Below are 26,517 nucleotides of genomic sequence, written 5' to 3'. Positions count from 1 at the left end.
GACAGGGGTAGGTGGGGTACAGGCAGTGCGCAAGGCCACAGGTGTGAGGCCACCTGTGAGCACCAAGGTCCACTTCCTTCCTTCCTCCTAAGCCGCCCAAGCAGTCAGGACTGTGAAGTGTGGACAGCAAAGACCATCCCAGCTCTGCCAGTGGCCAGGAGCTGTCACCTGCCTGTACCTGGTGACAGCCCCACAGTGAGAACCCCCCACTATGGGGGCAGAAACGAGGAGGCACGAAGAGGGCCCATTTACTCGTTTATTTCCTGACATACTTCCTGTCACTTATTTCCTTTCTTCTAAAGTCTCTCCCAGCACAGCCCAGCCCGCCAGCCCCAACTAAACATGACTCATCTGCTTGGTTTTCTTTGAAACTCCCGTGCCCCCCACATCCTGCAGCAGCTCTGGAAGGGAGCCTTGCAGAGGCTCCAGAAGGGACTTCTGGAAGGGAGGTCTCAGCCCCATGGGACCCGCCGCGGCCGCTCATCCCGCTTTCCTCCCCGGCCTCGAGTGTCCCCCGTTTCCCGCATCACGACCCGGCCTCTCGGGTTTCTCGCTCGGTTTCCTGGCACGTGGTTAAAGGAACTGGGAGGAAAACTTCGTGAAATCCTTGTCTGCCTTCAGCTAGTGACGGCATTCCAGGTGGAAACCCCCTCGCTCGCCCGGCGCGGCCGGGTGTGCGCCGCCTGCTGCTGCGTCTCAGTACTGCCTGTGCGCTCGGCGGGGGGCCGGTCCCTGTCCCTGGGCTGGGACGCCCCTCAGCACAGCCTGTCCACCTAAGTCACCTCCGCGAGTTCTGGAACAGGCCCCCTTCTTTTTCTGAATATTTCTTCCCTAGAGTTTTCTCTATTCTTTAGATTTTTCCCTTCCAGATATTCTATTTTTAATTTCTAGGAATCATTTCTCATTCTGCATTCTTTCTTTCTTATAGAATTGGGTCTTTTTTTTGGGGGGGGGTGCTTTTTTAAATGGATGAAGTATCGTTGGTCATCTGTGAGACACTGGCTATAAGCTGTCCGGGTTCTAAGATGTTTCTTTCCGTTTCTGAGTTGCTTATTTTACAAACGTCAGGTGAACTTTGCTGCACTTGGCACAAGAGTGAGGCATTGCCCTCCATGGACCTGCTCTCAGGCAGTAGGTTTCTCTGACTTCCTGCCTGGGGTGGAGGCCTCCCTGGCCTTCTTGTACCAGCTCTGCAGGAACTGGCAGCTTCCCCCCTGGACCTTGGGGCCTGGCTTCACCTGCGCCATCAGACCCTGAAGCTGTTTCCTTCTTCAGGGACTTTGCTGTCTTAAAGCTCTCTTCACTGTGAGCAGCTACTGGGACCCTTTTTAAAATAAGGTCAGGCCCAGTCTGGTTGGCCTGGAGTGTCATCTGGTGGGAGGGGAGGACAGGTCAGATGTGCCCTCTGGGCTCCCTTATGTCCCTGCATGAACAGGGCCAGGTCCTGGGTGCCCTCCTCCAAACTAAAGTCTACCACCACTTATCACGTCACTTTGGCCAAATGATGGGATGATCATTTAACCCTTTAAAAAGGGTCCCAAATGACATTTGATGAGGGTGCGAAGACCATTCAGTAGGGGAAAGGACTGTCCCCAGCAAATGGCGGTGGGAAAAATGGATATGCGCACACAAGAGAATAACATGAAACCTGACCCAACACCATGCACAAAAACTATTTCAAAATAGGCCAAAGATCTGAAATGAATGAGAAAATCCTGAGAAGAAAACACAGGGGAAAGCCTCGTGACATTGACATTCCTCCAAAGACGACATAAACAGCCCACAGCACACGAAACAATGCTGCACATCACTCGTCATGATGCCAGCCAAGAACACAGTGAGACCTCACCAAGAGGATGACTCTTCCCAAAACACATCGGCTACTGGCGAGGATGTGGAGAAGTCAGTGCCTTTGTGCCCTGTTGGTGGGAACATAAAATGGCACAGCTGCTGTGACCTCAACACAGAAGCGGCCTCAGACAAAGGACTGAGCATGGACCTGAGTGTCGCGCACCCGTGTCCACTGCAGCATTATTCAACCACCAAACGGTGGAAGTCAACCAGTGTGCCTGAGATGAACGGGTGAGCAAGACATGGCGTATCCACACGCTGGAGTCATCCTTCAGCCTAGAAAGGAAGGAAATCCTGACACTTTCTCAGCACAGGTGACCCTGGACAACAATCGTAGAAAGCCTGTCTTTCCGCTGGTATGAGGCTCCCAGGAGTCAGACCCACGGAGGTGGCCGGATGGTGGGCGCCAGGGGTTAGTGTGGGTGATGATGGCGTGCAGCGCCGTGAATGTGCCTAATGCCACGGAGCTGCATTCTTAAATCTGGTGAAAAGGTAAATTTTATGCTATATGTATTCTAACATGGGAGGAAAGAACCCCACCTTTGCTCATTGCTTCACTAGGCGTGAATGGCCCTGCTCTAGAGGCAGACTTGGGCCAGGTTCCCAGCCTGGAGTCTCGGGGCTCATGCATGCACTGCCCTTAAATGCTATGGCCTAGTGCTGGGAATTGCCGGCCACTCCCGGGCCCGCTAGGCGGGGGCTGTGCGGGGGAGGGCGGAGGGGCTGCCCCTCCGCCTAGTGACCTGGGCATTCAGGGACGGGAGGAGGGCCCGGCAGGGAGAGCGCACCCGACACCTGCTCCACGTGCAGCCCAACGCGCCCCGCGAGGACTAACAGCCTCCACCTCCGGCCACCCAGACCCCCACCTGCCCGCGTCCTCGGTCAGGCTCATCTGGACAGGGGGCCCTTCTAGCTCGCTAGGTTGACTTCAGTGGTGACCTTGGGCATGACCCCAGGTCAGGCCTTCCCGACTGCCCCGGGACCGCTGTTTCACAAGAACCCAAGGTTTAAAGCCGGGTCGCGGTAAGTCAAATGAAGAGCTGTGTCGTCAACACGCCATTCAAACAGCCAGGAAGGGAGTGTTAGGGGCAGGTGGCCGGGGGCCCGGGGACCCGTGGGTGGTTGTCAGCTGGCCTGGCCCCCGCAACTGAGGCCAGCTTCCCCAGAGGTGCTCTGCCCGCCCCCCAACACCCATGTCTAACGGGACCTGGGGCACAGCTTGAGCAAAGTGATACATGAAAAGCTGCCACAGGCCGTCCCGGCTCACGGCTTTACAGCAGTGCTTGCGGCCCTCAGGATTTAAGCCCCACACGCTCTGCTTTCTCGGCTGCTGCTTGTTAATTCCAAACCCGTGTGTCCTGGAGGCCACAGATGAGCCGCCCCGGCAGGCGTCCCTCCCTGGCGTGGCTGCACTGCCCCCGTGTGGCCGTGTGGCTCCTGGGGCTGTGCTTGGCTCCCAGCGCAGGTGTTCACGTGGGTCAGCCGTCCAAGGGTGCTCGTCCTTACGACGTTCCTGCATGTTCTCCTTAGGCAGCCTGGCTCCCCGGTGTACCCCCTAACCTCTTAGGCCCACCTGCCTCTGGGGCCTTCCAGAAACAAAGCCACATACTCGCCCCCGCAAGACACCACAGACCTGACTGGCCGCCTGTCTCCCACTGACCACCATCTCCCAGACTGCCCACTCCTCACTGCACCCCCAGTGACCAAACCCGTTTCCTACTGGGATGGTTGGTGCCACACATCTGAGTACCTTTACCACACTTAAGAATATCTGTACTATAGCTGAGTGTCTATGCCACATGCCTGAGAGCATCTATACCACACACCCGAATTATCTGTACTGTACTGTACCGGTCTATCTACACAACTACATGCATGTACCACACACCTGAGACTATCTTTATCAGTGTGTTTATCTGTACTGAACACCTGTGCACCATACACCTGAGTTTATCTGTCACACACCTGAGAATAACTGTGCTACACACGTGTGCATCTGTACTAATCTATGCCTATCTGTACTCTACACACTTGAGTCTATTTGTACCATGCCTGAGTACATCTGTACCAAACACAAGAACATCTGGACCATCTGAGTATATCACACACCTGAGGGCATCTGTACCATGCACCTAGTGAGATACTGAGAAACCCACTTTGATTAGAGGAATGGCCCTTCCTTCCTAACCGGGGAAGATGACCTAACCCTCACTCATCCCCAACCGGACCATTTCTTTGTTAAAATCCCGCATACTTGGGATCCCTGGGTGGCGCAGCGGTTTGGCGCCTGCCTTTGGCCCAGGGCGCGATCCTAGAGACCCGGGATCGAATCCCACGTCGGGCTCCCAGTGCATGGGGCCTGCTTCTCCCTCTGCCTATGTCTCTGCCTCTCTCTCTCTCTCTGTGTGTGACTATCATAAATAAAAATTAAAATAAAATAAAATCCCGCATACTTTTCCATCCCTTCCCTGAATCAGGGGTGCAGGGCTCATCATCTTCTCAGTTTCCTCTCTGTGGCTGACACAGCATGAGAGAACAGGTCTGCGTCCACTGTGTGGTCTCCATGGAGTGTAAACACCAAGTATGTACTGGGGGCAGGTGCCTCACCAAGATCACGAGCTGCTCTGCAGCCAGTTGGGGGGGGCGTCCAGGTGCAGGAAGGGGGCGGGGCTCCCATATGCACAGGACAGAGCACAGTGGGCTGAACGAGAGCAGCATCTTCCAAAGCCACCTGTTGTAGCCACGGTGTGGGGCAGGGGGGCAGGCAGGCAGCAGAGGGGGTACATGGCTTGGGGGTGAGTGATGGCATGGGGTTTATTAGCTGGAGATGCTGAGTCCAAGATGCCTGTGAGAACCCAGAGAGAAACCACTTGAGCCGCTGGATATGTGGGCCTTGGTTCTGAAAGCCTCTTGGAGTCAGAATTCAAGGTACGGGGTCAGACTGAGCTCACTGAACTAGAACCCAGGGTCGCTGCGAGCATGTTGACGTCTGGAGACGCACCCAACACGGAAAGTGGTAGGAATCCCTGAAGACTCCTCACAGGCCGTCCCCCACTGAACTCATGGGGTCAGCCTACGCATCCCAGAGAGATTCTTTGCCCCTACCCCACTATTGTAATCAGGGGTGTTCTGACCGGAGATGTCAACAAGACCCCTGTGGGACACCAATTTCTGATGTCCGAAATCCATTTACAAATCAACACCGCCCCGAATGTCCTTGCAACCCCTGCCCCAAATTCTGGTTTGGGGAAGCACACAAAAGAGAAAAGAAGTAGAAAACAGCCTCAGTGATTCCGTGGGGGGACACGGTGGAGGGCCCCCCAGGACTGGCTGTGTGTCAACAGAAGGTGACGCAGACTACCCTCCAGCTGCCTGCAGCCCATTTTCATGTTTGAAAACCACAACCAACAAATCATCACAGGGCAGGACTGAATCATAAATGACAGAAACCCACAATTTTCTAAACCAAATCTGGGTTTAGAGGTTCAGAGAAGTCTGATGAAATTTAAACCAGCTTCTGTCACAGAGGACAGAGGCAGCCTTGGATTTCCATAAGCTGAGTCAGAGGGACACCCCAGAAGGTGTCCCAGACTCGAGGGCTCCCATGTGAGTACAGCTGAGGCGGACAGCGACAGAGGGCGCATGTGCTTTATTGCTTATGTTGCATATTCAAACAAATACAATAAACCGCATTTTAAAAATGTAAGGCACGTAAAAGCCTCTGTGCAAGTTCCGTATTATTTTTAAATTCCTATTGGCTAATAAAAGTACTTCCACTATAGAACTGGAGTTCTCTAGAAATGCACATGATGGATTTTTTGCATGCAGGATACCCTGAAACATTATCATATCTAACCTCATGGCACAACTGGATAGTCTCAAATCAAAGGTCTGTGTGTAAATAATGATTATAAGTATTATTATATTTGCAAAAACCTTATCAGCTTATCCACATATATACAGTCGGTCCCAAACGTTAGTGATATGAAATCTAAAGGAAGAGCTGGCTGCATCTGTGTTCCACTTCTTTAAAGGGAGATTTGGCATCTTTGAGCCGTCCTTGCATAAGTCACCTTGCCGTGTGCAAAGGCCAGGGTTATACGATGCTGAAGACCATGGACAGATACTGTTCATATGACACCTGAATCCAGCCGTCTTGATCCGTATCGTAACGCCTGAATATATCTGTCAACCTCTGGGAACGAAACACAGGCATTTAGATCTTGATATTTATTAAACAGGAGAAAGAAAATGGGTTTCATAAGGACATTTAGGAACCAAATTCACCCAGGTCTCCAGACACCCCCATCTCTGATAAGCCAGGGCAGGGATGCATGGGTGGATATCTGTGACTATGGTCAGTTGGGACAGTGAGGGTAGAGAAGTCGGGGGTGGGGGTGGGCTGTAGGCACAACTCCACAATACACCCCAGCCCTAGGCCCTGGTTTCCCAAATGGTCCAGTGGTGAGCCTGGATCCTCCCTTCCTTATGTAGGACCAATCTCGTGGGGGCCCTTCCTCAAATGCTCACCTTTGGTCTGGTCACTTGCTACTCGGGACAGAGCAACCAGCCCTGACTCGGCCCCCCGCCCCTTACACCCAATAGGTGAAGGCCTAGACACAGAGAAAGGAGGTAGGTCTCCCTGTACAGCCTCAGGGTCCCTCCTGCCCACCCCACCCAGAGGGCTTAGTCTTTTCACAAGCCTGATCCCCCTCAATAGGTCAAGAGCAGAGGGGAAAGTGGCCCCAGGCATCTCCCCAACTGCTGGGCACTGGACAACCTTAGTAGACCTGAGGAATCATATGTGCCAAAAGGAAGCAGGCAAAAAGCAATTCCCCAGGACAAGAGAAGGAAACAGTGTCCAGGTCCATCACAAGAGCAGGCTGGAGCCCGGGCCCGTGGCAGCAGGTCAGATGGGGTCTGACACAGCTGACCATCTGCTTGGGCATCAACGGGGGCGTCCCAGCATGCGTTGAGATGCTAATGCCAAACCAACTACTGGAACCCCAGCAGCAGCTAACTCTGCCTTCAAGAACAACAGGCAAGTCTTCTCTATACTTTCTTTGTATTTTCCCAAGATTTCTACAAATTTTCATGCTCTTTTGTAAAAATCATTTTCAAAAAGCCTTTTTCTTCCTGTAAAAAAGGCAGATGAAGGAAAACATTTTTGAGGATATTTTACTTGTGGTCAGCAGCTTTTCTTTTATAGATCTTGCACCTGTGCTGTGTTCAGGGTCGCAAAGGAAGGGTGGGTGGGAACAGGACCTGACATGGAGCCGGGAGGCAGTGTCCAGGTAAGATTCTCATGGGACTCTGATCGCGTTACCCTAGCTACTGAAAGCCTACACTTGATGACCTTTGCTTAAGAAATATAAGGATCAGATGTTTACTCTTGGGACATAACCTCAAATGAAAACTCTAACCCTAGAGCAAATGAGATGCAGACAGTCATGAGATTTTTTACACTACACCTTTTCCTAAAATATTCAGATAACACTGCAAAAACATAACCCAGGGTCCCCAGACTGAGGCCAAGATGGGGTAAGGCTCTCCCCATTTCAGAGAGCCAAGGCTCAAATGTTAGCACACGGGCTCTCCAACCGGGCCTTGAGCAACAGGGACTGGGCTTTTCCCCAGACTCATCGGCAAGGAAATCAGGCCACAGAAACTATACTTTTACTGACCTAGTATTTTAGTGGGGAAAATTTGGGAATGTTTTTCAAAACACCAAATTAAATTAAAAAACCTCATGCCGTTCACATGTCTCAGGGGACTCTAAAGCTGACAAGATGTAACCCCAACCTGGATTCAAACTACAAGGACTTATCTTTCAAAGACAAGTTCTACTAAAGTATTTATGGAAAAACATTTACTTTCCACGGATGGAATTTGTGTCAGAGTGAGGGCTAGGAGTGTTATGGTCACGGAGGAACAACATCAAACTGTCCACCAGCTGATAACTGTTGAATCTGAGTGACGGGCACATAGGTTCATCATACCTTTGTCTCTTTTTTAAAATTTGTCAAAATAAAAACTTTGAAAGCTATCTGAGTTTATCAGTTCAGGGCATTTCTAAGCTTCAATCTATGTGACCTGGATCCCTACATAGAGACAGGAGCAGGGCTCTGGGAAGGAACCACGGGGTCTGCACCTGCCTCCCTCATAGGCAAAGGAACAAGGCCCTGGAGGGAATGTGAAATGTAGGGGTCAGCGGGATTCATGAGCTCCACCAGATGCTGCCTGGCAATGGCTCTGACACCTGAATGAGGCGCTGTGAGCTCAGAAGCCAGCTCCTGTTCCCGTAGCTTACCTCACACAAAATGGCAGAACACAGCCAAGATCACAAAAGAAAATGTACCCATTTCCTCAGAATGAAAATACAACAGAAAGAGCAGAGTATCCAGGAAAATAATCCACTTGGCTTAGAATACGTGAACTCATCTGAAAGGACTGCTCTGTACCACAGCTCACCCTTGAATGCAGGGGTCAGGGGCAACGAACCCTGGAGTGGTCGAAATCCACGCATAACTCTGATGCCCCAAAACATAATGAGTAACAGCCAACTGCTGATCAAAAGCCTTACCAATAATGGTACATATGTTTTGTACGTTTTCTGTATTACGTGTGTATTCTTACAATAAAGTAAGCTAGAAAAAAAGAAAATAGGGACGCCTGGGTGGCTCAGTGGTTGAGCATCTGCCTCTGGCTCAGGTTGTGATCCTGGGGTCCTGGGATCAAGTCCCAGATTGGACTCCCTGCATGGAGCCTGCTTTTCCTTCTGCCTATGTCTCTGCCTCTGTCTCTCATGAATAAATAAAATCTTAAAAAAAGAAAAAATGTTATTAAGAAAATAAGGAAAATACATTTTCAGCCCTATACTGTATTTATCAAAAAAAAAATCTGCCTACGAATGGACCTACATATTTGGTCGCATGTTGTTTGAGGGCCAGCTGTACTCCCACGGGGAGAACAGGCTCTACTGGTCACACCTCCGTTCAACAGAACTCCACAGACAAGACTAACTCTTATAAGCTGCAGAACTGATTCTACTGAAATCACTCATTGCAGGATGGCACTTCCCTCCTTCCCTTGCCCCCTGTACCACAGCTCAGCTCTGTCAGCCCCCAGGGAGCCCCAATTACCTGCAAGACAATGCAGCCCTGGATGAAGTCATCAAATGCAATCTGCCCCCGTCCTTGTCTGTCAAACTTGCGAATGAGGATGTCATGAAACTGGTCAGAGAGCCGGTACCCTGGAAGAGAAGTGTGAGAATGAACACAGGCCAGGAGAGTGGACATCCCGTCAACACCCCCATCCTCTTCCCATAAGGCCCTGCAGCCTCTTACATCTGCTGATAACAAATGACAAACGACCGACGCTGGGGTGGGAAACACAAAGCGCAAATTCGCTCACATGCACTCTGGGAACAAAGCCCTCACTCTGCAGTACTCCCCATGTGCAGTCTTGCCAACAGCTGACTCGCAGACCACCACCTTCTTCTGTAAGGGTGAGTGTCATAGGTGGCCAGCACCATCGGGTACAGCAGGTCATTCAGGTGAGCTCACTTGTTCACATCCAGTAGACTCACTCTATAGTGCTGCACCCCAAGATCACCCCGCAGGGCAGCCAGGCTTCATTATCAAGTTTTCATCTCACAAATGGTAAGTTTCATTGTACATTTGAAAGACCATATCACTGAAGGCTTCCAAATAATCAGAATGTAAACTCAGGGAAAGCAGAGCAATTGATGGGTACTCCCCTACATAAATAGCACACTGACACTAGGAAATGCAAGGTTACAAGGAATAAGGCAGCCCCATAAAATTCACAACCCTCAAGGGTCATCAAATCTTATGACAAAGAGCCACCAATTCCACCTTCAACTTACTGAAGGTCTTGAAAAGGTCTCCAACAGGGAGGCGGTCCTGAAGACACGAGGATACCTCTCGGGGCCACTCTAGACATAGACAAGCACACCTACTTCCTTCCCTCCTAATCCCACTACCTGTGTGACTGTGGAGTCCTTACTTATTCAGGAGACAAGATCCAGGGGCCAAATATATTTACTGGTTTTCGGTCCTGCTGGAATCTTTGCGAGGATATATGTACACCTATTATCTGAGTGAATTTCATAGTTAATTACCTGCATAAATGCTTAATTACTTCACTAAAAAAAGATTCAAACATGCACACACATGACAGTACCTTCCAGAGTGGTCAGCATACTCTATGCATCTATGACTTAAATCCAGGGCTCCCTTCCCTGCCATCTGAAGGCAAGACAGGATCCCTGACTTAGGTAAGAAAGGCCCAGGTTGGTAAGGGCTGAGCTCACCAGGGTGTGGAGAGCAGACGACAGCCATCGCTGTGCGGGTCTCCTGCCCACACAGAACACACAGGATGCATACTCAGCAGTGGTACAGACCACAGAAACAACTTCTATCATCCCTGTGATTAGCTTCCAGTATCCCTGGCCTTCAATACTAATGTAGAGAGAACAAAATGAATGAAAACCAGACTAGGAAAATGAGTGATGAACAAACAGAGTACAAAAGAGATGTTTATGTAAGAGGCAAAATCTGGGAGCAGACTCTTCTCTGAGAACTTCCTCCATTGAAAATCCACATCACGATAACCCTATCCTCATAAACTAAGTAGGGGGTATCCTCTGGAAATGCAGATCAGAACATGGTGGCTCACACCGGTCAGTGTGTCTGGTATCAGAGACCAGAAACCCCACATGTTGGCAAGGATGTGCACTGTTGGTGGGAAGCAAACTGGTGCAGCCTCCGCTGCAAACAGTATGGAAGTTTCTCAAAAAGTTAAAAATAGAGCTCCCATATGATCCAATAATTTCGCTTTTGGGTATTTACCCAAAGAAAATGAACACACTGATTCGAAAAGACATCTGCACTCTCACATTCACTGCAGCATTATTTACAGCACCCAGGATATGGAAGCAGCCCAAGTGACGGACCGGGGGACAGACACAGAAGAGGTGTGCACACACAGGAATATCAGGCAGCCATAGAAAAAGATGATGCCTCTGGCGACAGTATGGATGGGACCTAGGGTGTGTTATGCTAAATAAGTCAAAGAGAAAGACAAATAACAGATAATTATAGAACAAACAACACAGAAACAGACTCCTAAGTAACGGGTGGTGTTGGAAGAAAGAAGTGAAGAGGATTAAGGAGAACAAACCTGAAGTTATAAAATCAGTCAGTCAGGAGACAAGATGTCCAGCATAGGGAAGACAGTTGATCATACTGCCATGGGGTGACAGATGGCGACTATGACCCTGGTGAGCACGGAGTGCCTTACAGCATCCTCCAATCTCTATGTTGCGCACCTGACACTCATGTAACATTATGTCAGCTCTACTTCAACTAAATTAAATGAAAAACAACAAAACAAAACAAACAAAGGTGGTGCCCTCTGTGTGCAGCTCCCCCAGCCTGTGGCCCTGGTCAGACCTGATGTGCTGGCCACAGGGCCGCACCCTGAATGTAGGAGAGTGAGGTTCTCTACTGAGAACAAGCACAGGAGGGGTGAGACATCACAGCTGTCCTGATGACCCCACAAGTCACCAACTGCCTATTCTCAGCACCACATACCTCCAAAATCCTGGCTGCTTATCAGTAACTACTCTCCAGGGTACAGAAACTGCGGCAAGGGACAGACCTGGGACAGGGCATCCACTCATGTGTATAACCAGCCTGTGGCATAAAAAAGGGGTGGGGGCTGCTCGTGGACCTGCTAGGACCCCAACTCATGTGAATGGGCTGTTAATTTCTAAGGTGGGTCCACGGCACCAATTTTGTGAGCAAATGTCCACATGTTCCAGGGATGCAGAATAAAGTGTTCTGGGGTAACACGGCACAAGCCTTGCAGTCCTTGGTGCATAAAACAGAGACAAAGCAGATGCAGCACCAAGTTGATACTAGCTGAGGTGAGTGACACTGAATGGAGGGCCCTGTGCTCTGATAAGCTCTTCGTCAGAAAGCAGTGAGCTGGCTGGGCGGGGAGGGAGGGTGAGCTGTCCACACCTGACTGCCTTCCCCACATGGGAGGACCGCACCATGTGGGGGACTCCTACTCATCAAGCTGTCAGGGCCCGCTATTAGCGGGGTGAGGGTGTGCCTCACACACTCCCTTACTTTCAGGTCTCTGTGTCTGGTGCACAGCACATACCAGACCTGAGTTTTAAAAAGGAATCCGTGAGCTATCATACCCAGCATGTGGGCCTGAGAGGGTAACCCAACACACCCAGGGTTGGCCCAAGACATGGAGTGGACAGACGTCAGAGGACACTTTCAGGCTCAACCTCCCCCCCACCCCCGATTCCCTCATGCGTGTGCAGAGCTGGAATGCAGCCCTGCTGCTTGACCACGGCCACACATCTGTTCTTAGAAGCTGAAACTGGACAGGAATCTTTGCTTCAATTACTACCGAAAATCTTCCAAAATTATGTGGAAAGGGTAACAACGTCCCTTTCTGGAGAAGGCCTCAGAAATCAAGAACCAATTGCAGGAACAGACTCGTTAGAACACTGAAGAAATGCTATAGCAGAGTATTTACTTTCTCTAGAAAATGTCTATAAGCCAGGTAGGAGCCCGGCCTCGCCCACCCCAACTGTGAGGGACTGCCACATAACCTCCATGACTGAGGCTGGAGGACGGGATACTGCCCACCTCAGTGCTCCCACTGTGAGCTCTAAGGACCCAGCGGGTCCCTGGCACAAAGGAAAGAGGGCTATAGGCCTGATGACGCTAGGAAGTGCTGTGTTCCGACACCTGAGGTCACTTGTCTGCACACAGTTCACAGGACCCAGCTCCTCTCAAGCTGTCCTCGGCCTCCTGTTCCTTCCAGCCCCAGGACCACTCTCTGTAGATGGCTCCCACTGTCCCTCCCAGCCCTTCCGTATGACCCTCCCCATCCCCCAACCAAAGGGCAGAGCAAAGTCAGCTGTGTTCCAGTCCCAACACAGAGAACCTGAGGCCAAGTCCTCCCTAATCCTGACCCACACCTAGCGAGCCGAGAACACAAACTTCCCATGGAGTCCCAGAGTCTTTAACTGAACAGCACAGGAATTCATAAGGAAAGAGAAAGAGAAGATGGTCATAGAGTGCACACCCAAAGGGAAAATGGGAGAAGAGTAGAAGTTGGCAACACATTAACAAGAGAATTAAGATGTACTTTGTATTATTAAAACTCAAAATACCTAGAAGTTCATTAGTACATTATAATAATACGTTACAGAAAATAAAGTACCTGATTTGCTTCTAGAAGGCATTCACAAGTAGCCTTTTAAGCAAATGCAGAAGGGGTTTTATGATGGGGCCCAGTGAACAGAGGGCTAAGTCAGATCATCCCAAACATAACAGAATCTGGGTGGAGATCCCACAAGCCTTGGACAAGTAGTCCGTGTCCATGATTCCTTGATATACGAAAAATCCCAACTTCCTTGAAGACCCACACACCAGCATCAGAGGCCCACCGGCCCACTCTGGAAAGGCTGTGTACACACTCCTGGTGGCACGGCATACTTGGGCTGACACGCACATGAGAATGGGAGCTCGCACGCCTACCAACGCTGTGCCTGAGGCATGCGACTGGCACGGCCACTTACAGAATCTCTTACAAATACCCAATCATCTTGCTATGTGTTGTGATATATCTCACATCACAAGCCGCCTGACATTTTATTTTCACTTATTCCCATGCAACTGTTTGCAAAGCTACCATATTCTCAGTGTGCGTGTGACATCACTCCATTTCACAAAGATAAACGATTGCATAGCCCTTATCTCATTTTGGATGGAAAAAAACACATAAAGCCTCCATGTCAAATATAAGCCTTCAGGATATAAATAATATCAAAATATAGATCTGTATGATGTCAACAAAAATTTCATAATTAAAAAAATCAGTAAACTGAGGGACGCCTGGGCGGCTGAGTCGGTTAAGCATCCGACTCTTGATTTCACCTCAGGTCATGATCTCAGGGTCATGAGATCCAGGCCTACCTAAGATTCTCTCCCCCCCTGCCCCTCCCCCACTCTCTTAAAAAGAATCAGTAAACCGAACAAAGTAAAAACATTAATGGCACCTCGTCTCCAAAATGAAACATGCTACACAATCACCATAAGTGAATTACCAAAACCTGAGAGTGCTTGCTTGAGCTCGTTCTTGTCGATCATCCCAGAGTTGTCCCTGTCGTAGGTGCGGAAGACATTCTGCCAATCTGTGATGTACTTCCAGACGCCAGTGAACTCGCTAAAGTTCACGCCAGCTTTGTTCTCTCGGTCAAACATAGCTGAGACAGAAAGGAACATGAGTGGTATGCAGTGGTGGCACGTCAACGTCACCGCATAAGCGGCTCCATCCCAGCACAGTAGCTCCCACACCCCCCCTGGGGCCCGCTGCCTGCTCAGCTGCCCGGGAACATAAGGCCCGCTGGGCGCCCCCGCTCTGTCAGGAAGAAATGGAGGCCCCGAGTGAGGCAGCCACCTCCACGGTCCAGCTCTGCGGGCAGTTCCTCCTTTCTGCAAGAGGACCGAGAACCACCCCTGCAGGCCCACTCCAGTGAGAAAAAGACTCTTCGGGCTTTAGATTGTTTTGTCAGTAAGACCTGTTTTTCATTAAAAAAAATCAGCCTAGGGGCCCCTGGGTAGCTCAGTCAGTTAAGCTTCCAAATCCTGATTTTGGCTCAGGTGGTGACCTCAGGGTCGTGGGATGGAGCCAGCTCCTCTGAGCTCAGCAGGGAGTCTGCTCTCTCCGTCTCCCCACCTCCCCCTCAAATAAATACATCTCAGAAAAAGAAGAAAACAGCCCCATTCCAGGTCCAGATACGAAAGAACCTCTGACTACAATTACATATAAAGGCAAAGTGGTTGAAAATACATATAAAAACTCAGCCTGAAAGACTGTATGCAGAAACGACAGATCATTTGGTCTCTTTTCACGTAAAGAGGCCAAAAGACTGAAAGGCAAGAGCTCTTGGTTGCTCAGACGTACACCATAATTCACGGAGAGCTCCCGTAAGGAAACACCAGGTCAGAGCTGAGCATCAGTGTTTCTGCCAGTCAGCAACCGTGCAAGGTGTGGACAGCGTGTGAAGCATGTTGGTCCTGTCTGGACACGGACTCTCCAGGGCTGGGAGCGCAGGTTGAAGGCCACAGGCCACAAGCACAACCTGCATCCAAGCACCAGGAGTATGCCTGTGCAGGTGGGACGTGGCACCGTTACTTACATATGATGGAGCGGACAGTCACTGGATTAAATGGAGTCCATGTGCCTGAAGATAAATGATAAGAAGTAGAGTCAGAGAAAATCGCTTCAACAGCAAGCTCTAAGACTCTAACCTGTAACACCAGAAGCTATAGAAAGTAACCCACTGCACACGGGAAGACCTCAGCCACCAGAAATGTCCCTGGGGGGTGCCACCCTGGGGGAACATTTCTGGTGGCTGTATGCATGTTGTGTTGGGGTCCTATCTCGCAAAAGACATCCGTTCAAAGCTGTTTATGATGAGGTGAAGCTGGGGGCTCGCTCTTATTTACCACATAAACAAGATAAAACCCTATCTTTACATACGCTCCACGCTCAGCATGTATCCCCACACAAGTCCTGAACTCACGACCCTGAGATCAAGACCCAAGCTAAGATCAAGAGTCAGACACACAACCAATGTAGCCACCAAGATGCCCCTGGTTTCAGAGCATTTTAATATACATTCAATTTTCAAGGAATGCAGTTACCAGGTAAGTTGAGAAGTACTGAAAAGCATACCATAAAACCATGCCTTAAACATTTTCTCCTGAAATTACAGTCTGCATGTTTTTATTATTTTCCTTGACAGTGTGAAAAGGTAATTATAATTATAGTATATGTGCTGCCGAAGTGAGCACATGAAAAGGTAATTATAGTATTCTATGATTCACTTCAGGATTATAATGAGGATATTACAGGATATTTGTTATAAAGGGCACTGCTGATTCTCATAGAACTCTTTATCAACTGATAAAAAAAATGTTCACTAGATACTTCTATGCCCCTGAGCGATTTATACCATTATCAACTTTTATACTTACTAAAAACAAAGTTAAAAAATATTTTTCTTATGGAGAGAAAGCAGTGTCTCTCCCCACATCCCACTTGTATAAAAACACCTCCTATTTTCTTCTATATATAAATCTGTTTCCATTTTTTATCTCCACACAGAGACCCATCCCCTGACCTTACATAAAGGGACCTTTTTGCTCAAGTTTGAGGCCTTCTTGGATATGGGTGGTGGCAGGAGAGTCTGAAGGGTACCACCCCTCACACGCTACCACATTAGCCTTCCCACTGCAGCTCTCGAGGAACACGCCCACTCGACCCAGGGCTCATGCATATGCTTCTTGTCTCCACCTCCCAAACACATGCGCACCCTTCACCCCTCCCCTCTCCTACTGTAAGCTGCAGGAGAAAGCATCCCCAGGAGAGCTTTCCCTGAGCACCCCACCTTCCCTCAGTCCCTAAATGAAATCCATCTCCTCTACCAGTGCACATTTGAGCTTCCTGTTTGGAATATCTGCAACCATAATTACTCAGTGAAGGTTGTTCTTCCCCTAAAGGGCACACTACAGGGCTACATAAGCATCTTCTACAGGCTTTAAGATGTTGAGGGGAAGGGTGAGTGGCACCCTGTATATAAAGCTATTGGGAAAAGTATTATTTGAAAACCAATATAGTAAGAACACTATGTTACAAAGAACCCAACAGAAAGGAGAATTCTAAACACACAATGTCACTTCTTTGCTGTTTTCCCTCCCTCACCCCAGGCTGCTGCAAGCACTGAACTGCTATTCCACAGGAGATGGCCCAGCACTGACCAGAAGCCCCAGGAACCCAGGAACCCAATGCACCTGTTGGAGTCTTCCCTCCACCTCTGATATAGGCTGATAATGAGCCCTCAATCTGTAGAAGTGAAGCCTACAGACCCTCCTCACTGTGAGCAGAAGCATCATGGGGCCATCTCTGCCAATGACTTGTCCAAAGAAGTGTGAAACAAAAGCAACACAAGTGTAACAGTTAAGTAATGTGCAACAGGAGCACTTGTGGTGAGGGCCAAGTGCCACCGGGATAGGCATGCATGGACCGCCCAGAGAGGGTGCATCCCTGAGGCGACCCAGCGGAACCAGCAGCCATGCTGGAGGATTCCAGGCTCAGGAGAGAGCAAGAGGTCACCTGGAGCTGAGGCAAGGACGGAGAGAGGCTGCCCTCAAGCAAAGGCCCACAGGTCTGCTACTGTGCAAGGGCGAAGGTGGAGGCAGGCTGTCAGTGCCTCGCTCATCCTTCTATCACCCAAACGGGGCCTGACTCTCCAAAGAAACCAAGGGATAACAGCCAGGCCGCTTCTCAGACTAAACATCAAAGCTCAACAACCCACAGGGAGGCTGAAACACTGCCACATGCAGACATTTAGATACATGAAGCATTAAATGCATTTGAGTGTCAGCCTGAAAATCTAACTACTTTAGAAAACAGTTTTCTGTAAGAAAAAGCACCGTGCAAATAACCACTATTTACAGAGCTCATGACAACAACATGCATTTTTCACAAGCCCTATACCCCCAGTATAAAACTCTATCCCAGGTTTTCTGTGCCATCCCGAATTTCAAACATTCCCATCTGCTTTTCCCCAGACACTAACATGTTTGGATATCAGAACCACTCATCTTGAGAAAGACTTCCTGTCAGATTTTTAATTAGAAATAGATGATCAGGGCAGCCTGGGTGGCTCAGGTGGTTTAGCACCACCTTCAGCCCAGGGTGGGATCCTGGAGACCTGGGATCGAGTCCCATGTCGGGCTCCCTGCATGGAGCCTGCTTCTCCCTCTGCCTGTGTCTCTGCCTCTCTCTCTGTGTTTCTCATGAATGAATAAATAAACATAATCTTTTAAAAAAATAAAATAAAATAAAAATAAAGACATCATCATTGATCTGTTTCCACTTTACTTCATCAGACTGGGAACTCCCAAAGAGACTTCTGCCAAAGAGAAGGTGTAGCAAATCCTGCAGAGGTGGATACCCAGCACTGGCATTCAATGCACAGAATCTGCAAGATTTTGGTGCCTCTTTGTGTTCAGCAAAATTCTACACTTCACCAGTTTTCTTCAGTTACAGCTTCAAACAGAACCAGAAATACGGCCTTACTGAAAAGTAATCTGAATACTGATTAACAGCATTAATGATGCTATACCCCTTGATCTGATAAATCTCACTTCTAGAAATTGATTCTATGAAATTTTGGGTCAAATTACTACAGTACTTACATGAATGAAAATTAGAAACAACGTAAATAACTAAGAGTGAAACACTTTGAATTCCATCACTGTAGATACACTGTCTCAATTCCGTACCAGGCAGATGCAGGATCTGGCCCATTGGGGCTTGGCTCAAGGGGGTAAAGGATCTAAACTTCCAGTCTTCCTATTTTTATATCCAAAGAAACTGGGGCCAGAGATGTGATGCACCCAAGCCCACGGAGTAATTTGTCGGTAAAGCCAGGTCCACCAAATCCCAACTTTCTTTTATTTGTATCTGAAACTCTGGCTGGGCACGTTTCTGGAAAAGTTCTGGAAAGAGCACATAGGTCAGGCTACGGGTCCGCAAGGACACCCTCGGACTCCAACACTCAGTTTGTTACAATGAAAGGACAATAAAATCAACAAGGGGAAAGGCACTAGGAGAAGCCCAGTGGAGACTGTGCAGCCCAGGACGCGTTCACACCTCCAGCTACAAGCTGTGAGAACACAGTCAAAGGGCTATCAAGTAGAGAAGCTTCCATGTCTAGAGTCCAGGGTTTCTCTTGGGGTCCATCATGGAAGCTCCAGATACCCAGAGAGAAAGCAGGTGTCTGCCATAAATCAGACTGTTAGTACCAACTATCCAGGCAAATAGGCACCACAGAACTCAAGGTCCGTGGTGGACAAAACACTCTTCTCAGTCAGAACCTCCCAGGAGGCAGCCAGCCATCAAAACCCCTCCTGGGAAGGAGCAGGCTCTGAGCATCCCAGGCCTGCGGAGCCAGTCCTCCCCCATACACAGGCAGAAGGATGCGGAGGGTGAATCTCTAACAGCCCCAGCTGCATCCTCAGCAGCAAACACTCCTACCCATGGAACGGGGCCTGTGGGGGCAGAAGCAGCGATGGGAGCAGGAGCACAGTCTGCGGGGGCTGTCTGCTTCTGTGGTCTGATTTCTTTCATTTTTTTTCTTACTATGATCCCCAAGAGAACTGGAACTCTATTTTGATAAAAAAAAAAATACCTTAAAAAGAGTATATGAATTATTATTTTTTAAAGTACAGCTAAAGGGATCCCTGGGTGGCGCAGCGGTTTGGCGCCTGCCTTTGGCCCAGGGCGCGATCCTGGAGACCGGGGATCGAATCCCACGTCGGGCTCCCAGTGCATGGAGCCTGCTTCTCCCTCTGCCTGTGTCTCTGCCTCTCTCTCTATCTCTCTGTGACTATCATAAATAAATAAAAATTAAAAAAAAAAAAATAAAGTACAGCTAAAAAATATCTACATAGGTTTTGTGAAGGCAAATTTACAAAAGCACAGAAAAGAGGCTTGACCAAAACTAAATTCCCGTAATTCCAAGAATATTGTACAAGTTAAAAAAAAAGAAGAGGCACCAAATTGAAGATAGTCTATAACATGTCATTTCAAAAAGAAGGCAAGAGGGGTGCCTGTGGGGCACAGTAGGTGAAGCGTCTGCCTTTGTCTCAGGTCATGATCCTGGAGTCCTGGGATTGAGCCCAGCATCAGTGGAGAGTTGGCTTCTCCTTCTGTGGCTCCCCCAGCTTGTGCTGTCTGTGTCTCTCTCTCAAATAAATAAAATCTTAAAAAAACAAACAAACAAACAAAAAAAAAACAAAAACAAAAAAACCGAAGAAGGCAAGAGAACAGTCTTCTTCTGTCTTTCTTCATACCTATTAACCATACACCTCCCTGAGAGCAGTCAATTTTAGAAGTTTTCCTATGGAAAAAAATCTTATAAAAGACTCAGTGTATGGGACGCACAAGTACTCTTTCAGGATGGTTTCAACTAGATTTTAGCAGACAGCACACATGCACAGATTTAATTAAAGTGAGAAACCCTGCAAGTTTGAAACTTCAGTTTTCCCACTAATAATAGACTAGGTAAACCAATATCCTGAAATAGCCTAATATTGCAGTTCTAATATGAAAACAGAAGCCTATTCCTGGGGGAAAAAAAATTTAGAAGTCAAAATAGTTTCAACTGCATCAGCTATGGGAAGTCAAGGGGAGTGAAGAGGGCAAAGATGGGCCTACTCAGGAGCCAGTTTCTGCTCACACACTACAGCTGTGCACAGGAGCCCAGCCTGGCTTTCCTTCAAGAAGTAGTCTAATGGCCAGAGACACCTATAACAATGATCACACGGAGCTAGAATGGAGAGCGTCAAGGACAAAGCAGCGATGCCACAGTGGCTCAAAAGCAGGAGCAGACACATTCCTTCATGCAGAAAACGTGAAACTCAGAAAGTACACAGAACCCTCCCAAGGAGTGGACACCAACATGGAGAGCTGGGAAGACACCAGGGCTCAGCGTGCTTTGAGAGCCTAACTGTGAGGACTAAACCCACAGTACAACATGAGCAGAAGCATTGAAGGGTACCAGCAACACGCATCTGTATTTAGATCCTGGCTCTACAGCTTGAGCGTGGTAAGGACGACCTCAGCAAGCAGTACTATCATCTATTCTGTGAACCTGGATCATTAATAACCTAATGCTTTATGGCAGAAAGGATTTAAATTTATAAAGGTAGCCACAATAGAGAAAAATTAGATAAATTTTAAGTGTATTGGATGGGAAGAGAAAAGTAGGATAATAAAGTATGGAGTCTAAGACTAGGTCAGAAAAATTGACCTCTCAAAATTCTAAATTCACCTAGTGGCAAGCCACCAACTTAACTTTCATTTTTTTAGCAGCTAATTTGAAGAAAAAAATGTAATTGGTTAAAAAGATTCAGGGTTACTAAGATACACACAAACAAGACAGAAGAACCAGCACAGGTGCTTGGAACACCAGAGGCACCGTGCTCCTGGGAGAAGTGGGGTGGCTGTCTCTCTGGCACCTGCCCCATAGACAGTGTGGAGGCTGCTGTGCCCGCTCTTGGGTTAACAGTGACCACCTGCTTCTGAGGCCAGTTCACGCCTCCAACAAAAGCTGAGGGAGTCCCACTGGGCAACTCAATGAAAGTACCTCCACAAGGGCCACTGAGACAGTCCCGACCACACTTATGAGTCGAGTTTAACCAGATTTAACCGATTTCAAAGGATCTTAGCAATGGTGAACCAAACATCCTCTAGGCAATTGTTAATAAACACTCTCTTTTAAACAGGTTCAAGATCAAGTTCTGACAGAGTAAAGACCCATCTTCTTTAATAAGCAGCCGAAATAGAAGCAGCAGTGACACCATGTAGTGAAAACACAGAAGCCTAAACCTACAGGTCAGAAGAGGTTCTGCCACCACATCCCCAGGGCTCATAGGACAATGCCGACGGGTGATTTGGTTTGTTAAGTGCTCAGCACAGTGCCTACATGCACTGGATGCTCAGTCAGTGGCAACTGTCATCATCATCACCATCCCCTGAGCTGGCTCCCTGGCCAGGAACAATACTACTACTGTACCCTCAGCCGACAACACTGAACCCTGCTGCGTGCCTGGCACTGTACCAAGTGTTCTGCACGCATTTCCTCCATCTACACACCCAGAAAGGTCAAGTCCTTACCCAAGGTCACATTCCTAGAACTTCTGGGGCCAGGATTTGAATCTAAAGAGGAGCCCTCTGCAGGGAACCATCATGCTAATGAGGTCAGAGTGTGACCATCATTCCCTGAGGGGTTTCACACAAATCCAAACCTGGGTGGCACTCTCGAAACTTCAAGCAAACAGACAAAAAGATGTCCAAATGGGTCCTGGGTCAGTCCTCATTTATTGGAAAAGAACGCAAAAGGAATGACCCCTGAGAGCACTCTCACTGTAGAGGCTAGACTCTTTCACAAATGACTGTGAAGACATCTGTTTTGGTCAATAATCAGAAAGGGTTTTTTTATTTTGTTTTTTTGAGAGAGTGAGAGAGGGTGAGAGTGGGCCAGTGCAAGGGGGCGGGGGAATCCCAGACAGGTTCCACCCCAGCATGGAGTCAGACACCGGGCTTGATCTCACGAGCTTGAGATTGTGACCTCAGCCGAAATCAGAATTCGGACATTTAACTGATTCAGCCACCCAGGCACCCCAACACTTAGAAAGTTTTAAGCCAGATCTGCTAACGTAGCCTGCTGGATTCCAGCTTGTTTTGACATCTTTCTAGTAACCCAGTCTTCTACTCCTCCAAGTGAAACTCAAGCCCTTGGAAACACAAAAAATGAAGATGATAGTAAGAGAAGAAACAAGAAGGCATAGTCATCAAAGCTGAAATAAAGAGTTTCCTTGGTTTCCTGAACACGGCAACATACATACATGTCTGCGGCCCACGCGTTAAATGCTGGAAAAAGTCAGTGGTATCTACCATTCTTTAAACTGCCTCCCACTAATAACAGTGGGTCTCTCAACGTCTTAGAATCAACCCCTTTAAAACCTTCAATGGCACACCTCTGGAAAGACAAGCTACAAATCTAAGAATCAGAGAAGACAGTGGCATCTGAGGGATTTTTACAAGAATAAATAGCCAGGTATTTAGTGAAGTAAAGGGTCTCAAACAGTACTTCCACGGATTAATCATGCTGGAAGCGGCAAGAACCGGACTCCACAGAGAGCCTCCAACACACCACCACAAGAGCCAGGACACTGTAACCCGGTCTGAGTGCCTAGTATTCCCCACCGATAAAACCACCTTCCCACAATCCAGCTGCCAGAGCCAGCCCCCCAACATCCCAGTCACTTCCCCGTGCTGCCCCGGCACCTTGTGATCCTCTCCAGAGAGGTTGGAGAGATGCAGCTACCTGAGAAACTCAGCGATCTTCAATGTACCTCAAAGTGCATCTTGTGATCGGACACTTCCTATCCTTCCCTAAAGCCTCCCCGCAACCCCCATTTCTCAAGAACTCAGCAAGACACTTGGAGCAGGACGTCACTTGGCAAAATAAATCAGAAGCACCTCCACCACGTGCCAGCAAGAAGAGTTAGGCCTTAGTAAGTCCTCTGTACTTGGAAAAAGAAATTGTTTACAACAAGATGGGTCAGGTTCAAAGTTCAGGTCCTACTCACCGTTGGAGAGTGCTTGCTGAAGCTCGTTGTCCGATATCACCCCGCTCCTGTCTTTATCAACCCTACAAAATCAAGACCGGTGATTAAAAGTGCAGGACAAGCAAAACACAGCAAGCACACACGTGGACCTCTTGCGTCAATTCTATATTCACTCTGGTGGCCTCCTTCCCATGGCCCTTCCACTGCACTCAGCCAGGGTGTCTCCCGAATTCTGCTGGGAATAAGGAGATGCATGAGCGCCTGCTCTCATCCTAAGTGCTCCACCAGCCAAAGTCCAAGTTGGTTCTCCCCAGAGACACCGAACCATTTCTTCTCTCTTACACCTTCTCAAGCCTTTCTGCTTTGCTTCCCTTTGGCCAGCCTGAATTCCACCTGCACCAGTTCCTCTCCTTTCCACAAACCGCAGAAACACTGCTTCAGACAAGTCCTTTCCTGGCTGTGGGCCATTCAGGTCCCGGTCACTCATTCACTTGGAAGGACGACCCGGGATACAAGTACCAGCTTCCTTCGCAGCTGAGGCAGCCTAACAGCATTGAGGCAGCCTGTTTCTGTTTACCCTAAACAAGCATCCGGGAGACCTCCAGGAGCAGCAAGCTCCTCAGCCCGCAGGCTCTTGGCTGTTGGGAACGTGTGTGTAGGCGGCACCTCAGGGCATCTGGGGGCGGGGCTCTGCACCTGGACGCCCCCTCCCCCCCCCCCCGCCCCCGAGCGAGGAGTGAGCCCCTGGGCGGCAGCAGGGTGGGGAGGTGCTGAAGGCCCGGGAGAGGCCTAAGGGAGCCAGGCAGGAGGCCAGGGTGATGGGAAGACTAAGTGAAAGAGGAAGGAGGCAGTGGGGAGGCCCAATGGAGCCAGGAAGGAGGCCAGAGCAGACAGACTGGAGGGAATCAGGAAAGAGGAGGGAGGGGAAGCCAGAGGGCAACTGGAAGGAAGCTGGGCGGGGGAGGAGCCAGAGGGAAGCCAGGAAGGAAGCCCAGGAGGCCCAGGGGAGGCCGGAAGGAAGCCAGTGGGAAGCCAGGGAAGGCTGGTGGGAGGCCAGGAAGGAGGCCAGGAGGGAGGCCGGAGGGAAGCCGGGGAGGAGGCCCAGGGGAGACCGGGGGTAGGCCAGGAAGGAGGCCAGGAGGGAGGCCAGGAGGGAGGCCGGAGGGAAGCCAGGGAGGAGGCCCAGGGGAGACCGGGGGTAGGCCAGGAAGGAGGCCAGGAGGGAGGCCAGGAGGGAGGCCAGGAGGGAGGCCGGAGGGAAGCCAGGGAGGAGGCCCAGGGGAGACCGGGGGTAGGCCAGGAAGGAGGCCAGGAAGGAGGCCAGGAGGGAGGCCGGAGGAGGCCGGTGAACCTGGTAAGCGCCCGGGTGGCGCCGGGGCTCACCTCTGGAAAACGTTCCACAAGAAGCTCTGGTCCGGCAGCGCCGCGCCTCCGGCCGGGCCAGCCCCAGGCCCCGGGCGGTAGGAGTAGGCGGCCATGGGCCCAGGCGGCAACGCTGGGCTGAGCTCCCGGGAACGCTGGAGACCCGGGCGGCTCCACTTCCGTCTCTGCCGGGGCGGGGCCTGGCGCTGACGCCACTTCCGGGGACGCCGGAAGGCGGTGTCGCCCGCGCAGCCGAGCTCCTAGCGGCCCGGTTGCTAGGCGACGCCCGGGGCCGCGGACCCCGGTGCGGAGGCCGCTCGGCCGGCAGGGGGACCGACAGGACGCGCGGAAGGGGCTCCCCTCGACCGTGTTTCATTCTTGCACACGACGTCCCGGGACCGAGTGTGACCGAGGGGGACGAGACACTTTTCCGGAGTGTTTCTGCGTCCCCGTGCGTCGGCGGGCGGTGTCACCCGCACCTCGCCCCTGCCGGCGTCGGGGGTGGGCCCTGCTGGTCCTCAGGGCGGGCCCGCCCCCGCGGAGGCCCCACGACGCGCTCCGCGGCTTCCCGGCTCTCTCCGCCAGATTCCTCGAGGGAACGGAGATCTCCCGTGACCTTCCGGGATCTCCTGTGGGCTCCCGTGATCTTCCATGACCTCCTAGGATCTCCCCTGATGTTCCATGGCCTTCCGCGACCTCCCGCGATCGCCCGTGACGCTGGCCTCGCCTGAAGTGCCCCCCGCCACCTCCACAGGAAGTTTTCCCACGCCTTAGCGAATTCACATGGTTTCTAAGTTTCTCCTCACAAAGTCCTCACTGAGCAATGTTTTCTGGAATTTTCCACAGCCTCTGAAGTCCGTCTGTGGTCTGTGTCCCATCTCGGGCCCCTAACTCCACAAAATTGATAGCTAGGATTCTGCCGCGCAGTTCGCGGGGAAACTTCCAAGACACAACCCGGCGGGCGGGGCCGGGCCACGGTGTCGCCGTGTGCTGTCTGCCCTGGAAGGCCACAGCCACACTTCTTTCCGGTGGCCAGCGGGGCCCACAGGGTCACACCGCACCCTCGTGACTCAGGGACTTCGTGGGGTCCTCAGGCCAGCACCTCACGAACATCAGCTGCAAAGGACACATCTTCCTGACCAGAAAACCATGGTGGGCCTGGTCAACAGGCAAGGAGCTGTAGCCCAGGCCTCCGTGTGCTTCCCGGAGTCATCCTGTGGGGCAAGGCTGACTCTTAAAAGGGAGATTAAGTAGTAGGAAACGAAGGCTTAAAGACAATCCTGCCCTGCCCCTCAACAATGTAACTCACTAAGGTACAGATGATTCTAGAAGGCTTCTTCAGAGACACTAGCTGGTGCAGTCCCTCCCTTCACCTCAGCCCTCATTTCTAATGAGCCACTGGCTCCAACTGTCTGCATGGAACAGGTCGGGTGGGGCACAGCACCTGGGCCATACTGCTAGGGCAGGACTAAGCCTTGGGGCCCTCTCAGTGAATTGCTGCCATTGGTGGGGACGGTGTTGCCTGGAATCCTGTGGCCTCATGGCAGAGATGCGCAGCCACAGGGGAGACCGTCTCCTCGCCAGCAGAAAGATGCAGCCTAGCCCCTGCCTAGTTCTACAGACTCAATCACTTAAAGTATTAATGTACTTGCCACTATCCCCTCACCTATCTTGGGATTCAGTTCCCTCTTAACCAGGTCTGTTCTAAGCTTTCCAAGTAGATGGTGCTCCTGGATGGGAGAGGAGAGAAATAAACTGAAAGACAACACTGCTCTCTTCCTCCCATTAACGTTAGCACATAATGTATCTAATGTTGGGCCAGTTGGAAAGTGCCTTTTATTACCCTTAGAACTTTTTAAACATTGGCTATTTCTGGGTGCTAGCATTCCTAACACTTCATAGTCTACCCTCTTGTTAATCGTATGTCTTTGGCATATAGTGAACTCTCAAATGTTAAACAAATGGATGACCAAGTAGGTTATATGTCCATTCTTTTGTGTGTGTGAATGTGTGCATGGGCACGCGCGCGCGCACACACACA

The 26,517-nt window shown here is 50.2% G+C and overlaps 1 protein-coding gene across 2 annotated transcripts; it reads right to left on the bottom strand.

Moving 5' to 3' along the window:
• Positions 1-5,485: 5,485 nt before the first annotated feature.
• Positions 5,486-24,680, bottom strand: PDCD6 (programmed cell death 6). 2 transcript variants are annotated; one of them, XM_041731974.1, is made up of 6 exons: positions 24,498-24,680; positions 23,136-23,197; positions 15,107-15,151; positions 14,018-14,170; positions 8,994-9,103; positions 5,486-6,046 (listed from the first exon to the last, which is right to left on the bottom strand). In XM_041731974.1, the coding sequence occupies exons 1-6, from the start codon at positions 24,590-24,592 to the stop codon at positions 5,948-5,950; spliced, it is 564 nt and encodes a 187-aa protein (XP_041587908.1). In that variant the 5' UTR covers positions 24,593-24,680; the 3' UTR covers positions 5,486-5,947. The 2 variants fall into 2 exon arrangements, with proteins under 2 accessions (XP_041587908.1, XP_041587907.1); XM_041731973.1 differs by having other exon boundaries at positions 14,012-14,170; positions 24,498-24,679.
• Between the last annotated feature and the right edge of the window lie 1,837 nt (positions 24,681-26,517).

The sequence above is a fragment of the Vulpes lagopus genome, chromosome 17 (assembly GCF_018345385.1).
Source record: "Vulpes lagopus strain Blue_001 chromosome 17, ASM1834538v1, whole genome shotgun sequence".
In the NCBI taxonomy this organism is placed as follows: Eukaryota; Metazoa; Chordata; class Mammalia; order Carnivora; family Canidae; genus Vulpes; species Vulpes lagopus.
This window is presented reverse-complemented; position numbering and strand designations above follow the sequence as displayed.

Coding starts and splice junctions, on each gene's coding strand:
- PDCD6 (XM_041731973.1), bottom strand. CDS start 24,592: ATGGCCGCCTACTCCTACCGCCCGGGGCCTGGGGCTGGCCCGGCCGGA. Junction 9,104..14,011: donor GCAAGCACTCTCAGGTTTTG/GTAATTCACTTA, acceptor CTTCTCTTCCAG/GGTACCGGCTCTCTGACCAG. Junction 6,047..8,993: donor AGGGCTGCATTGTCTTGCAG/GTAATTGGGGCT, acceptor TTTCGTTCCCAG/AGGTTGACAGATATATTCAG.